The sequence below is a fragment of the Alternaria postmessia genome, assembly GCF_024291825.1.
Source record: "Alternaria postmessia strain BMP 2775 chromosome Unknown scaffold_20, whole genome shotgun sequence".
In the NCBI taxonomy this organism is placed as follows: Eukaryota; Fungi; Ascomycota; class Dothideomycetes; order Pleosporales; family Pleosporaceae; genus Alternaria; species Alternaria postmessia.
In genome coordinates, this window is record NW_026260093.1 from 182,484 (window position 1) to 195,069 (window position 12,586).

General features: G+C 51.5%; 5 protein-coding genes across 5 annotated transcripts; 2 read left to right on the forward strand and 3 right to left on the reverse strand.

Annotated features, from left to right (window-relative positions):
- Nucleotides 1-69: 69 nt before the first annotated feature.
- J4E82_004306 (uncharacterized protein) lies at nucleotides 70-1,176 on the reverse strand (the record flags this gene model as incomplete). Its single annotated transcript, XM_051730585.1, has 1 exon — nucleotides 70-1,176. One exon carries the CDS (start codon nucleotides 1,174-1,176, stop codon nucleotides 70-72), a length of 1,107 nt encoding a protein of 368 aa, XP_051589634.1.
- A 610-nt stretch (nucleotides 1,177-1,786) lies between these two features.
- Nucleotides 1,787-2,407, forward strand: J4E82_004307 (uncharacterized protein; the record flags this gene model as incomplete). Its single annotated transcript, XM_051730586.1, has 4 exons — nucleotides 1,787-1,835; nucleotides 1,902-1,918; nucleotides 1,982-2,093; nucleotides 2,157-2,407. The coding sequence occupies 4 exons, from the start codon at nucleotides 1,787-1,789 to the stop codon at nucleotides 2,405-2,407; spliced, it is 429 nt and encodes a 142-aa protein (XP_051589635.1).
- Nucleotides 2,408-3,001: 594 nt separating this feature from the next.
- Nucleotides 3,002-4,871, reverse strand: J4E82_004308 (uncharacterized protein; the record flags this gene model as incomplete). The annotated part of the gene is made up of 3 exons (XM_051730587.1): nucleotides 3,002-3,169; nucleotides 3,220-4,571; nucleotides 4,619-4,871. The coding sequence occupies 3 exons, from the start codon at nucleotides 4,869-4,871 to the stop codon at nucleotides 3,002-3,004; spliced, it is 1,773 nt and encodes a 590-aa protein (XP_051589636.1).
- Nucleotides 4,872-5,070: 199 nt separating this feature from the next.
- On the reverse strand, nucleotides 5,071-5,415 carry J4E82_004309 (uncharacterized protein; the record flags this gene model as incomplete). Its single annotated transcript, XM_051730588.1, has 2 exons — nucleotides 5,071-5,254; nucleotides 5,390-5,415. 2 exons carry the CDS (start codon nucleotides 5,413-5,415, stop codon nucleotides 5,071-5,073), a joined length of 210 nt encoding a protein of 69 aa, XP_051589637.1.
- Nucleotides 5,416-5,729: 314 nt separating this feature from the next.
- J4E82_004310 (uncharacterized protein) lies at nucleotides 5,730-11,914 on the forward strand (the record flags this gene model as incomplete). The annotated part of the gene is made up of 2 exons (XM_051730589.1): nucleotides 5,730-5,747; nucleotides 5,873-11,914. The coding sequence occupies 2 exons, from the start codon at nucleotides 5,730-5,732 to the stop codon at nucleotides 11,912-11,914; spliced, it is 6,060 nt and encodes a 2,019-aa protein (XP_051589638.1).
- Between the last annotated feature and the right edge of the window lie 672 nt (nucleotides 11,915-12,586).

Consider the following 12,586-nt stretch of genomic DNA (forward strand, 5'->3'; position numbering starts at 1 on the left):
TTACGATTTAACCTGATGATGCAAACGCCACTGATCATGTCGAACTCTCCGGAGATTTCTTTACAGACTTTACGTGATTGATTGTTTAGTAACGACAAAGCTGGTACAGAATCCAGCTCCAATCATCTCAAATGTCCCTGGTATACTGATCTCATTCCAGAAACCGCTGACCATGTCGTTCTTAATCTCAATCGCGATATTGGAGAGATCGCCACAGTTTCCGTGCTTACCCCAGCCCCACGATATCAAATTGCCTTCCCTTGTTACAGCAAGTATGTGGTCTGACCCAATAGCAATTTTATCCAGAAGTGGTAAATTAGGTGGTACTAGTTGCCACATATTCTCCTTACCCCACGCGGTAAGGGTCCCGTCTTCGAACAATACAAAGATTGCGTGCCACGTCGCGCCAACGTCTTTCCAATTCTTGATATGATCCGGCATATTCGAGATGATGTTGAACTTGTCTTTCCCGAGTAAATGATGCTGTCCTTCGGTTGGGTCGCCAACCAAATATGTAAAGTCTTTACCACATACAACCTTCTCCGGCTTGAATGGTATGTCCTCAATCTTGGTAGCCACTGTAACTTTGCCAGACAGCGTGCCCCCAAGCTGGCCAAGACGCGCTTTTCCCCAGCCATAGACTGAACCATCGGCCATGACGGCGACATAATGCCAGACTCCCGCTGCAAAGTCTACTACTTTGCCTGGTAGATGGAATCGGGTTGAACCTCCGTCGTCCGAACCCAACTCACCCCAATTGTTGGAGCCGCGAATCTCGACCCAACCGTCTGATGGATTAGGCCCAAGCTCATCGCTTGCGCTCCCGATGAAGGCAGAAGATTCGCATGTAGCTGCGGCAAAGTTGCATCCGGAAGTCAAATTCTGGAAACGGTCGAGTCGAGATTCTGGTGTTCCCTTGACCAGCTGACCCTTGCGATTATCGCCAACCCCGTAGATAGTGCCGCGTTTAGTGACGAGCAGCGTATGGTTGTCGCCGCCTTTGATCGTTTTCAGCTCATCAACAGATTTGCTGTAACTCAAAGGAGTAAGACCAGAAATTCGAGTTGGTGTATTAACTATTTCCGCTGCTGGTATACCGAGTTGGCCTTCCCCGTTACTTCCAAAGACGTATAATTGGAGGGGTGACTCCCGGAGACTTGTGTCTGCGAGTGGCATGCTTGGTTTGTAGTGGCGGTCTTTCGGATGGAAATTCGAGCAAGGGACAACGGAACGGTGTGCTCAGGAAATCGATATGCTTTCACGAAGGGGTGCAGCTATTGTGTCAAATGTTTTGTTTGATGTTATAGTGCTGGACGACTTGGTTTAGGCAGGCTGTATCGGCTGGTACCCCTCTGGTGTCAACAAAAAAGATTGCGGTACATTCAAGACGCATTGTTTGCCAAAGGCACCGGGAAACTGCTCTGCTCCAGTGCCTGAAGGCGCTCGGCGTGGCAAATCCCCACCAAGTCGACGATATAGGCATTAGTCGATAACATGGGAGTCTACAGCCTTGTTAATTTCAGAGAGTTTTCTTGACGCAGACTGACGTGAACTACAAGAGGAGACACTATTCCTAAGTTCAGTTTTTCCCTTGTACAAGCCCTGAAAGATGCCATTGTCCTCGACCACGCTAGCCAGACAAGACGCTAATCGCTTACAGGGATCGCGACGCACGGACACCCACATTCAATTCTAGCCGGCGTTCACGAACTTCACCTCCACGACGACAGCAAAACCGACCACGCCCACCCGTACTAACCGCACGCACATCCCACAGTCGCCCAACATGGCCTCCCAGAGCGTGCAATGCTTCGGCAAGAAGAAGACCGCGACTGGTACGGATAGCCCACCGCCAAACACACAATCAAGAGAATGACAAAGGCTAACAAAATCGCCAACAGCTGTCGCCCACTGCAAGGTACACACGCAATGCCACGAATCGAGCGCGCAACCGAACATGATACTTACGAGAAATTTCTAGGCCGGAAAGGGTCTCGTCAAGGTTAACGGAAAGCCTCTTTCCCAGGTCCAGCCCGAGATCCTGCGATTCAAGGTTTACGAGCCCATCCTGATCCTCGGTGTTGACAAGTTCGGTACGCACACGACGCTCTACGCCAAGTAAAGATGGGGAGCAGGAATACTGACAACATGGGCAGCTGATGTCGACATCCGCGTCCGCGTCTCCGGTGGTGGTCACACCTCGCAAGTCTACGCCATCCGCCAAGCCATTGCCAAATCCATCATCGCCTACTACCAGAAGTACGTCGACGAGCACTCAAAGAACCAGCTCAAGCAGGCTCTGATCCAGTACGACCGCACACTTCTCGTTGCCGACAACAGGCGGTGCGAGCCCAAGAAGTTCGGTGGTCCAGGTGCGCGCGCCAGGTACCAGAAGTCTTACCGTTAAGCGGTACATTGGCTTGCTGGTGGAGGAGAAGAAACACAGAGGGTGTGTGGGGGAGCATGGAGCGGTGTTCATCCTGGGCTTTTTCATGGGGTCTTCTACTGTCTACTATCTATCCCTCAAGGACGAGGTTACGTGACATGGCGCGCAACGGCTGCCTGATACGATCCTGCGGCTTGTGACGATAAAAATGAATACATTGGTTGCAAGAACATGGACAAGGGCATACGGAGTGTGGATGACCATGAACCCCAGTGAGAACATAGGGATAAGCGAATGCCAATTCAATCTGTTCAGGGCAAGTACCGACATGTCCAAAGTGATGCAGGCAGAGGCTTGTGAGGTTTGACTGATGCAGTGGCACAGCGGATCAGACAACCATACCTTGGATGTGTGGCCACACTTTTTACAAACAGAAGCCAAGTCACACAGTCATTCGATGAAGAAGGCAATGGACTCTATTAACGGTCTAACATTTTCATCTCCAACACCAGCGCTTCCATGCATTAACACAAAGATGTCTCCAGTTTACCTCCCCAACTAAGAGAGGTCAAGGCTGTTGTTGGTGTAGCCGTAGATTTTGAGAGGCGAAGGCTGCTAACCGTCGCTACCGCTGCTCCTGAACGCAGCACACAATGCCGCATACTGGTGTGTGAGATCGAGGACGTGTTGTGGTAGGGAGGTGCCCTGGATGATGCTGCGGATCTTGACGGCACCCTCTTCCTCGATGAGTTTGCGGATTGTGTAGAGGAGGGATGGCGAGAACTGTCTTCTGTTAGTACTTGCACTCTTGTGGTTTGGGCAACGGAACTCACCTCAGAGTACCATCGATACTGCCAAGTGACCAATCTGATCAGCGCGGCTGTAACATCCCTAACCTGTTTTCTCTCCTCACCCAACTTCAACACACCCCTCATGGCTTTCGGCGAGAACTTGATTTGCAGACAGTTCTCATATGCTTCGACGGCCTCTTCTGTGTGATGCAGTCTCTCAGCGAGTTCACCCAAAATTTCCCATTCCTCACTGCTCTTCTTGTATAGGAGTTGCTGCTGCCTGTACTGTGCCATCTCTGTTCGCCATATCGTATATACGCGAAGATCCTCATACAGGACCATGAAGAGGTTGTCAAGCCAGCGTTCGCAAAGACGCTTGTTCTGGAAGTGTGTATAGTTTGGTTGCGAGGGGTTGCCGTTGTTTGCGGAATCGTGTGCGTGCGGATCTTCGCTGCCGGCCTTTACGACTTCGGATGCAACAGTGTGACCGGGCTTCTCGAGGTCGTGAACTGCTTCAGCAGCCGCGGAGGATGATTCGCCGTTCGCATTTGATTCATCTACGGAGGATCGCTCCTCAACCTCGCCATGTTCGCCATTCATTTGTTGAGCATGCGTGTTCGGAGAAGGGGAGCGGAGTGCTGTTGTGCTGGCGCTGCGAGAATGCGGTACCTGTGCGGTCTTCTCGTGACGATATTCTTCCTCCATGACGAAGACCTGGCTTCTTATCTTGAGTAATTGATCCCATCCAATTTTCTTTGTGATTTCGGTGAGCAGAATATAAGCTTTTAGGAATGTACCCTTGAATCCTGCAGCGTGCAGTTTCCTCAGGGTTGGGTGCACAAGCTCCATATCGTCCATGCTAGAATCCTCAATCTCGTCGCACATGGCTTCGGGCATGACTGGCAGGAAGACTCTCTGCGGCTCTGGCATGCGTGGCGCGTCCTTGTCCTGGTAGGTAAACATTGGACATGAGTTTAGAGTTAACAGCGCCATATCCCACTGTTCGAGGCTGACGTATATTTCCGCTAAGCGCGCCCATGTGCCAAACTCACTAGGCGCAGACACAACGCTCCTCTTAGCGATCTCAAGTGCCAGATCACCGCGGCCCTTTTTGTTGCAAAATTCGGCTTGACAATCGAGGAGGGAGTAGTCCATGGGCAGTTCCTGGATCGCCTCGTGTAACAGCTGGACCGCCTGCACCTCTTCATCTGCTTCAATGTATACTCGTGCTAGTAGTGACGAGATCTCCGGGTCGCGAGTTCGCAGTTTTTCAAAGAGATTGATACCTGAGGTATACCTGCCGGTTGTGTGGATGTAGTCAAGTAGGCCGGTAGTCAAGTGATTCGAGACAAGATTGGGGACCTGGATCTCAGGGTCGGATCCCAGTTGCCAACCTGAAGTGCGTTAGCGGACATGCTATCATATTGGCAGTTGGTCTTACCGTTGAAGAACAGGCGCTCAGCCGCATCCAGAAACTTGTGTTCGCTCTCGGTACTTGTGATGGGGTTGAATCTTCGCACACCAACAATCTTCTTGATAGTGTCGCCTGAGCCATCGTCGGCATAGGAATATGCGCGCAGCACACTGCACAGGTAGGTCTCTAACCACAGTTCGTCGGTGGCCACTCGCTTGTCGCCGCGCTCGTCGATGCAGTAACTCTCCACTGTGCCGGGAATGTAGACCTGCACGCGCATATCCAGGCGTGAGAAGGCATTGTAGCAGCTGCTTGGTCAGCGGTCGCCTATACTATAAGTAGACATTGCCCTACCAGTACAGCCCCGAGACGACCTTGTTTTGCTTGTCATGCGCGGAGTATGTGAGGGTGTTGATATAGGCTGCCAAGCTGGCAGACGAGGAAGCGTCTACGCCGGATACGTGGTGGTAAACGCCAATCTAATCACATGTCAAACCGGGCTCGCGGGCTACTGTACGGTCGAAGGTACTACGGACCTGTTTTGTCGCATTCTTGATGGGCTGCTTTATGAGGTGGACCAGATCTGGCGGGCCCAGTTCTCGTAGCGTTTGCAGAGATTCTGAGCGCGCTTCGATTGCCGAGTGTAGCTCGTCCTCATAGATTCTGGAGTAATGTCAGACGGGCCGTAAGGAGATGATGCGCCATGGCAGTATGTGGCGATATAGGAGCAGGAAAAGAGCAGCGGATGTGCGCATATATAAAACATGTATAGATTGAAAGCTAGTAGGATGCGCGTACTCAGGAACAGCTGGCGAAGTGACCATGGTTGCAATTGGCGCCGCAGAAGCGGGGGGACGATCGCGGTGCAAAGGATGCTATGGCGGGGTGGGTGCTGACCGAGGGGCCCGGTATACAAGGTCACAGTCAGGCGGAGGTTTGTCAGGGTTTCGGTGTCCTCGTCGAAGCATGGAGGGCAGGCACGGGCAGCTCCATCGCGGAGGACCGCAGCTGCCAAGACGGGTCATCCCTGCGCTCCATCATTCACTGTCGCGTCGCGTCACACCGAGGCCACAAGACGTGTCATAGCACCCGACCGTCGCATAACGCTTTCTTTGTCTATTGTACTGTCGCGCCACCCATGCTTGCCTGCTGCTCGGTGTCTGCGCTACCAATGTTGTAAATCGTGTCTCGTCCGCCCTTAGGCCTTTCACAACTTCCTACACCTCCAACATGGCAAGTACAACCCCGGGGAATTCAACCACCCTCGCTGACTGGTCGTAGTCGAAGGCTTCCACCTGGCATCCCTATAATATCGAACTCCCCGAGGAGACCGCCGAAGAGGAAGTCGATAATACTCAGGAGATCCAGATCGAAGAGGCGCTGAAGCTGTACCAAACCGCCCTCAAATACCATTCCGAAGGCCCTTCCTCCTTCGACAAGACCGCCGCCGCCTACAAGGCCCTCTTCGAATCAGAGATCTTCAAATACGCCGAATCTCTCTCTGAATACCAGCGACATCAAGTCTTTGGCGAGGACCTGGTGTTCGACACCATCTTGGAGGATGACTACGAGGCAGGGCCCGTTCAGTCTACAGGCGCTGCCGATAGCGCCCCCAACACACTTCAGCAGATACTACACCTATCATACAAGAACCATGGCCAGTTTTTGCTCGAGGCGATGCAGCATTGGATCACCACAAGTGGTGCGGCACTTCCGAGGGAAGCGTGGAACAACACCCGTGGTGCTCTAAACTACTTCGCAGAGGCGCTGGACAAAGAAGATACCGATCTCGATCTCTGGTTACGCACTGCATCTGTCGCGGCTATGCTAGGCAGTAAGCGTCTTACTCGCTACTGTCTGGAGGCTGTCTTGGACGGCAATGATGAACAATGGGAGAATCTGTTGCGTCTTCCTGGCCTTGAGGAAGGTTTTGCCGGACAACAACTGCGGGAGCTTGTGGAGCGTTTGGAGGATAATGTCTCCTTGAGCCAGGCACCAATATCCTCGATCAAACGCAAAAAGCTGTCCGAGACGCTGAAGATGCGTTTAAATCCTTTCCCATTTGCGCCTCTTCCAGCCGATGTTGCCCTTGCTGAAAGCCTACACAACATCAAGACGGGTTCGGAGAGCGTAACCTTGACTCCTACCAAATGGGATTGGGCAGGCGTGGGTGAAATCATTGTGCGGCAGTTCCAGGCGGAGCAACAGGGCATGACACCCAACGTACCTTCAGGATCGAATATAGTCTTCAGCATACCACCCGAGAGCGAGACCCCCGAGCGCATCGAACCCGACACTATACAGGAAACCGTATCGCCTGCACCTGAATTAACACCACCACCCCAGATCGAGGAGCCTATAGCTAGTGCTGCTGACGTGGAAACTGTCACCGAGAAGGATGGCGAAGATACCATAATGGAAGAGCAGGATGTCGAGAGCGAAGTCAAAAACGAGGAAATAGCGCCTGCTGGTCCTTCTAATGTCGCACCAGTTCCATCACGCAAGCGATCCACAGACTCTGCCGGTCTGCCCGAAACTGCAGAAGGGGGAAGATCGCGCAGTAAACGTATTCGAGGTCGAGAGAGCTTGATTGAACCAACTTCTGGCGGAGCAGCTCAGGAGGCGAGCAAGCAGCTGGATGCACAACTCGAAACATATACGTACACAGACCAATGTCGCTACGAGATTCTTAAAGACACGTATGCGCGACTCGGTGTCGAAGGCATCAAAGACCCTGAGGAACTACGCAAGCTGGTCACAGCGCTCCCGGATGCAAACGCTACGGATCCTATCGACAAAGCGGCATGCGATTTCTTCACAGGACTACGAAGTGGGCATATCAAAGTTGCCCAAATACTTCTCAGTTCCGAGTCGTTTGATCTCCTTGGAGCGACTAGAGAACATGGGCTGAATGCGTTTCTCGGTTTCTCTAAAGCAACCTCAAGTCAAGCCTCTAGCAAACCTCTGTTGGGCAGCGAGGGGTTGAATGCCTTCGCAAGGTCTGTCAACAATGGTTGGCTTCCTATTCAAGAAGTCGCGTTCGGTTGGATTGAATCTCTGTTCACACCGGGATTCTGCTCACAGCTAAGAGATCAGTCAAGCTACGTGCAGTTCAGATGGGCCGAGGACCTCAAGCGCAACGTTGTGCAAGTCATTGTTCATATCGATGAGTACATTTATGAACGCATGGTTGAGCGCGTCGACAGCCTTAATCGACGCATGCTGGGCGCTACACATCAGTCTCAGGTGTATGAGCTTTCCGACTTTGACAATTCGCAGATAGAAATTGTGGAGACGTTGTTCGAGCTGCATCTTGACATCTATTCCTTGATCAAGCATCCACAAAGTGTAATAGACACTAGAACCCAAGTCCTTCAAAGTGACCGTCTGGAGCGATGGTCTTTGCTCGCGCGAGAGGCTCTACAACTACGGTCTGACTGTCGACCAAGTCAGGGCACCGATGATCTAACTCTGCGCCACATTTGGGCGACGGTCTTCCAAATGAGTGTTAATAACGAGGTAGCACCAGAACATGTATTGTCTGCCATGGCGGAGTTGAAGGATATGTTCGAGCCTTTGGGCGATCATACGATTCAATTACAAAACAATGCTGTCATGCCGGAATTGTCGGTGGCTGCTATTGAGCAAGAACTCGTGCGCATCAGCATGAAAGACTTCTTCCTGAAGGTCTTCGACCAGGAGGAACAGGATCCAGTAACGGTCGTAGAAAGCCTGGAACCGATCTTGGAGCTTGCGAATGCTACTGAGCTCAATACACCCCCGAAGCCAGATGGAACGGAACATGGCGGCACTGATACATCCATCTCGCCCTCCACAAGTACCAACTCCGAGCAGCAACTTGATCGCGCTTCACCCATCTTGGAGATGCGCAAATTTCTGGATTCTGCGAACGTCAACGTCCGGCTCTCCCTTTGGAACAGATTACGTGTCGCTTATGAGGCTATCGATTATCCTTCCAAAGTTTTGTCATGCTTCCTCCGGAGCATTGAGGCCCTCGTGACGGATCTGAGGTCTACGACTTTCCAGGAACTTCCAGTACTAGACCGGCAACATAAGCTGTTGACCCGGTACCGGGTCATCGACGACATGGTTGTAAAAATCATTCAGATCGTTCGAGATAATGAAGCACCATTCGCATCCATTCCATACGAGCATGTTCAATCGTCCATGTCAGCTATCACCGAGCTGTTGCACATCATGTCAGCGGCAGACATGCTCCGAGACCTGATTCGCGTCAACCATATTCCTATGCCTAGAGTCGAATCCCAGCCAAGCTCAGCATTTGTCAACATGATGTCACGGCTTGACGACATTCACCTACGACTCTGGATATTGCAGTACCACTTACTCAAAGATGGGATGTCTCAAGAATCGGAAGCGTTCCCCAATCCGTCGGATGATTTGTTCGAGTACATTCGCCATGTGCACCATGCCACAGGTGTGCGTAGTTTCTGCCATCTTTCCAACCGCCAATTCTTGAGGCTTGCGAAAGACGAGCTGCTACGCATGGACGATATTACCGATGGCCCTAGTCATGCCACCGAGCTCTGCCAGATACTCAACGATCTGTACGGATTGAAGTTGTTCGTTGATCCTCTGGAATGTCAGAACTTCCAGACCACAACAGACGTACTTGACAAGAAGACTGCCTTTAGTATATTGTCTTTCACGATGTCGCAAGCTGCAAAGGTCGATCTCAAGGACCTACCCAAGCACGAACTCAAAGGCACCATAGAGAAGGTCCATGCTGCTCTTGGCCGACCTAAGCAGAACGAGGACATCACCTTCAACCGCAAAGTCATATCTAGTTACTTCAAATCGCCCGTCAATCCTGTAGCACTTTTTGGATGTCTCAAAGGTGTTGGTTCGCTCGCCACAAAGCACATCCCCCCTGAGGAAGCGGTAGCCGCATCGAAGGGATGGTACTATATGATGGGCAACATGGCGCTGAGCAAGTTCCGATCACAGAAACGTGTAACCCAAGGACCAACAGAAGACCTCAACTACGCCCAAGCGTTCTTCGTGCAGGATCTGGAGCATTCCATCGAACGTTGGGAGACCTGGTATCGTCTTGCCCAAGCCAACGACACGCAGCTCGAAGAAGCCGTGTCCTGGAACGCGGATAAGATGAACAGTAACAGCGCTGAAGTGGTTAATTTCCAACGTGCGGCGATCAACTGTTACATCATGGCTGTGGCATGCGCTACTCGCGATGCTGACGTAGCGCCGGGAACCCAAAGCAAGATCGCGCAGATGTACACTGAGTTCGGGAATCGTATGTACGCGTCGTCCAGGGAGCCGTTTGGTATGGAGGCATTCCAGATTCGCGAGAGTGAGAAACGATTCTGCAATCTACAAACGAACGCGTCCTTGTACAAGGAGGTTGTTTTCGTTCCGTTGCATGCCTACACTGCTTGGAAGTTCGCAAGCACTCTTTACAAGAGAGCTATCAAAGGAAATCCGAATAAATGGTGGAACCACTTCATGCTTGGAAAGTGTGGGTGGAAGATGTGGTCGGCCAATGATAGCGCCTTGCAGTATGGGAAATCAATAGGTGCACCGCTGGGCCCTCAAAAGGGGCCCACCTGGGAATCTGTCGTGGACGCCTTTGTGAGCGCCATTGAGACACTGCCAGGGAAGAAGGGCCGCAGCGGCGAGCCTGTCCTCGAGCCGCACTACAAGCTCGTATCCATCACACACAAGTTACACCAGCGTGGAGCCATCAACTACGAAAAGGGGCCTGAGATCCTTGCAAACACTTCCTATGCACAGAATATCAAAGCCCCAGAGAACGAAGGGGACTGGCAGCGATACATACTCGCAGTCTTGAAGTCACTGCGCGCAGCCGACAAGTCAAGCTGGCACCATCGGATCATATCTCGCGTTGCTCATATCATCTACGATACCGGTAGAGATCCGGCAACTGCTAGTGAGGCTAAACACGAACTCACCCAGCAAATGTTCACCAAAACCATGGCTGTCCAAGTCTGGAAACCTGAGAATGAGCGGCCTGGTCGGCATTTTGTCTACACCACTCGGTACACCAAGTTCTTCATTGAACTCCTGGATCTCACTGGAGACAAGACCAACTTCGAGGCTCTTGCCAAGCGTGTAAGGCGGAAGCAGACTGACTTCTTCGAGCACCAAAAGCTGTGGCAGGACTTGTGTCTACGATACATCAGAATGCTGCGAAAGATGGGTAGCGTACCTGAAGGCCAAGAAGACTCTGCTTTCAAGTCCGTCAACCACGACGAGTTTAACACCCTGGCTCTTCGCTTGGAAGCGTGGTGTCAGAATCCAGAGACGCAGCATCCCGTGTTGGACATTCTCCGTGATGCCATTGAGCTCAAGCGTCTGAACAACGGCATGATGAAGCCCCTTCTTATCGATGATCTGATTGGCGATGCGTACGCAATGCTATACACCTCGATCGGGCCTGCGCTACCCCCCTTACAGTCAGAGCAACAACCACAGCCGCCTGTGCAGCCTACCCAACCTCACCCGTCTCCTTTTGCTCCCAATCCAGCTTCTGCAGGTGCTGTACCTATATCCTCGTTGATGCAGGTCCAGGTCGATGGAGCTGCTGATGGAAGCTCTGGCACGCCGTTCAGCATGTATCATCCCAACCAGCTCCAGCCACAACATCCGCCTTCCGCACCCCAGATGCCACCGCAACCCGAACAGGTCCCGAAACCAAGAGCCAAGGCTGTGGGTCGCAGGGAGATCGCTCGTCGAGCCGAAGCATGTGTCCAAAAAATCGCCAGTACACCTGCTCAGCCAACGTCGATGCCGATCCGATCGCCTGCGCCTGGTGACACCACGATTCCTTCTATTGTTGGACAAGCGGCATCACCCGAAACCGCCGCACAACCCGCACCTGGACCGAGCACATCTGCTGAACACCTACAGCCCACGTTCGACAAGAGTGGCACGGACACTGCAGCTGCCAGTATAAATAACGACGAGCCCGAACGCAGTGCGCCAGCCTCTATCCACGATGACGCCGACGACGAGAGCGAACTCAGCGAACTGGACGAGGACGAAGTTGAGGAGATTCATCAAGAAGTTCAAAACGACAATCTGCGTCGATCTGTATCCATCGCTGGCAAACCTCTGTTTCCCAATCTGGCAGCTAGTCGAGCTAGCCCTGTAGAGAAGAGAACTGAGACGGTTTCAGGAGAGGGCAATGCTGGGTCAAAGAGTGCGCCAGTAGATGACGACGACGAAGATACTATCCACGTCAATGTACGTGGTGCTGGAAAGAAGGACGTGGATGAAATGGACGTTGACACTGAGAAGTAGTAAAATTCTCATGACTATGGGTTCAGTGATGCGTTAAGAGATTTGACATTCTGTTTATATACTTTGTACTACTATAGATTCGGCGTACAACGCGTTAATGGTCATTTGTCATGGATGGCGCATCACGGGGAACGTGGAGCATGTTCTTTCTAGATACCCATCATATAGGGCTGTATGCGTAACACATGTACTGCACTTTTCTTTTTAATCATCAACAGAGTTTGGCAAGGACGATGTGGATAGTGAGTCTGCATGAATGCATTTGTGGCATGCGTAAAAAGATTATTCAGAATCTAGCCAATCTATATGATCTTGAACTAGTAGTCTCTCTCGATATAATGGATTATCAAACTGTCCACTTTGCTTTCTGATTGGTACCATCACCTTATATTGTCACTGATCTACGCAAATGCCTTACTAGTGATGCGGTACTCTATGATCTCTTGCAGAAATTAGTAAGACATAGTTCCGCATGCTTAGACGTTTCTTACTTGTATTTTTTATGTCACGTAGCAAAAATTGCAGGTCGTCGCTTCAACGGTAACAGATACTGAATATTCTATTGCGACAAGAGTTTTACCTATGGGAAGCTCGCATGAAGACGCAGCGATTGCTCAAACGCAATCTGAGCCGACTCATATAATTATCTACGCCCGAAGTGTGACAGACTTT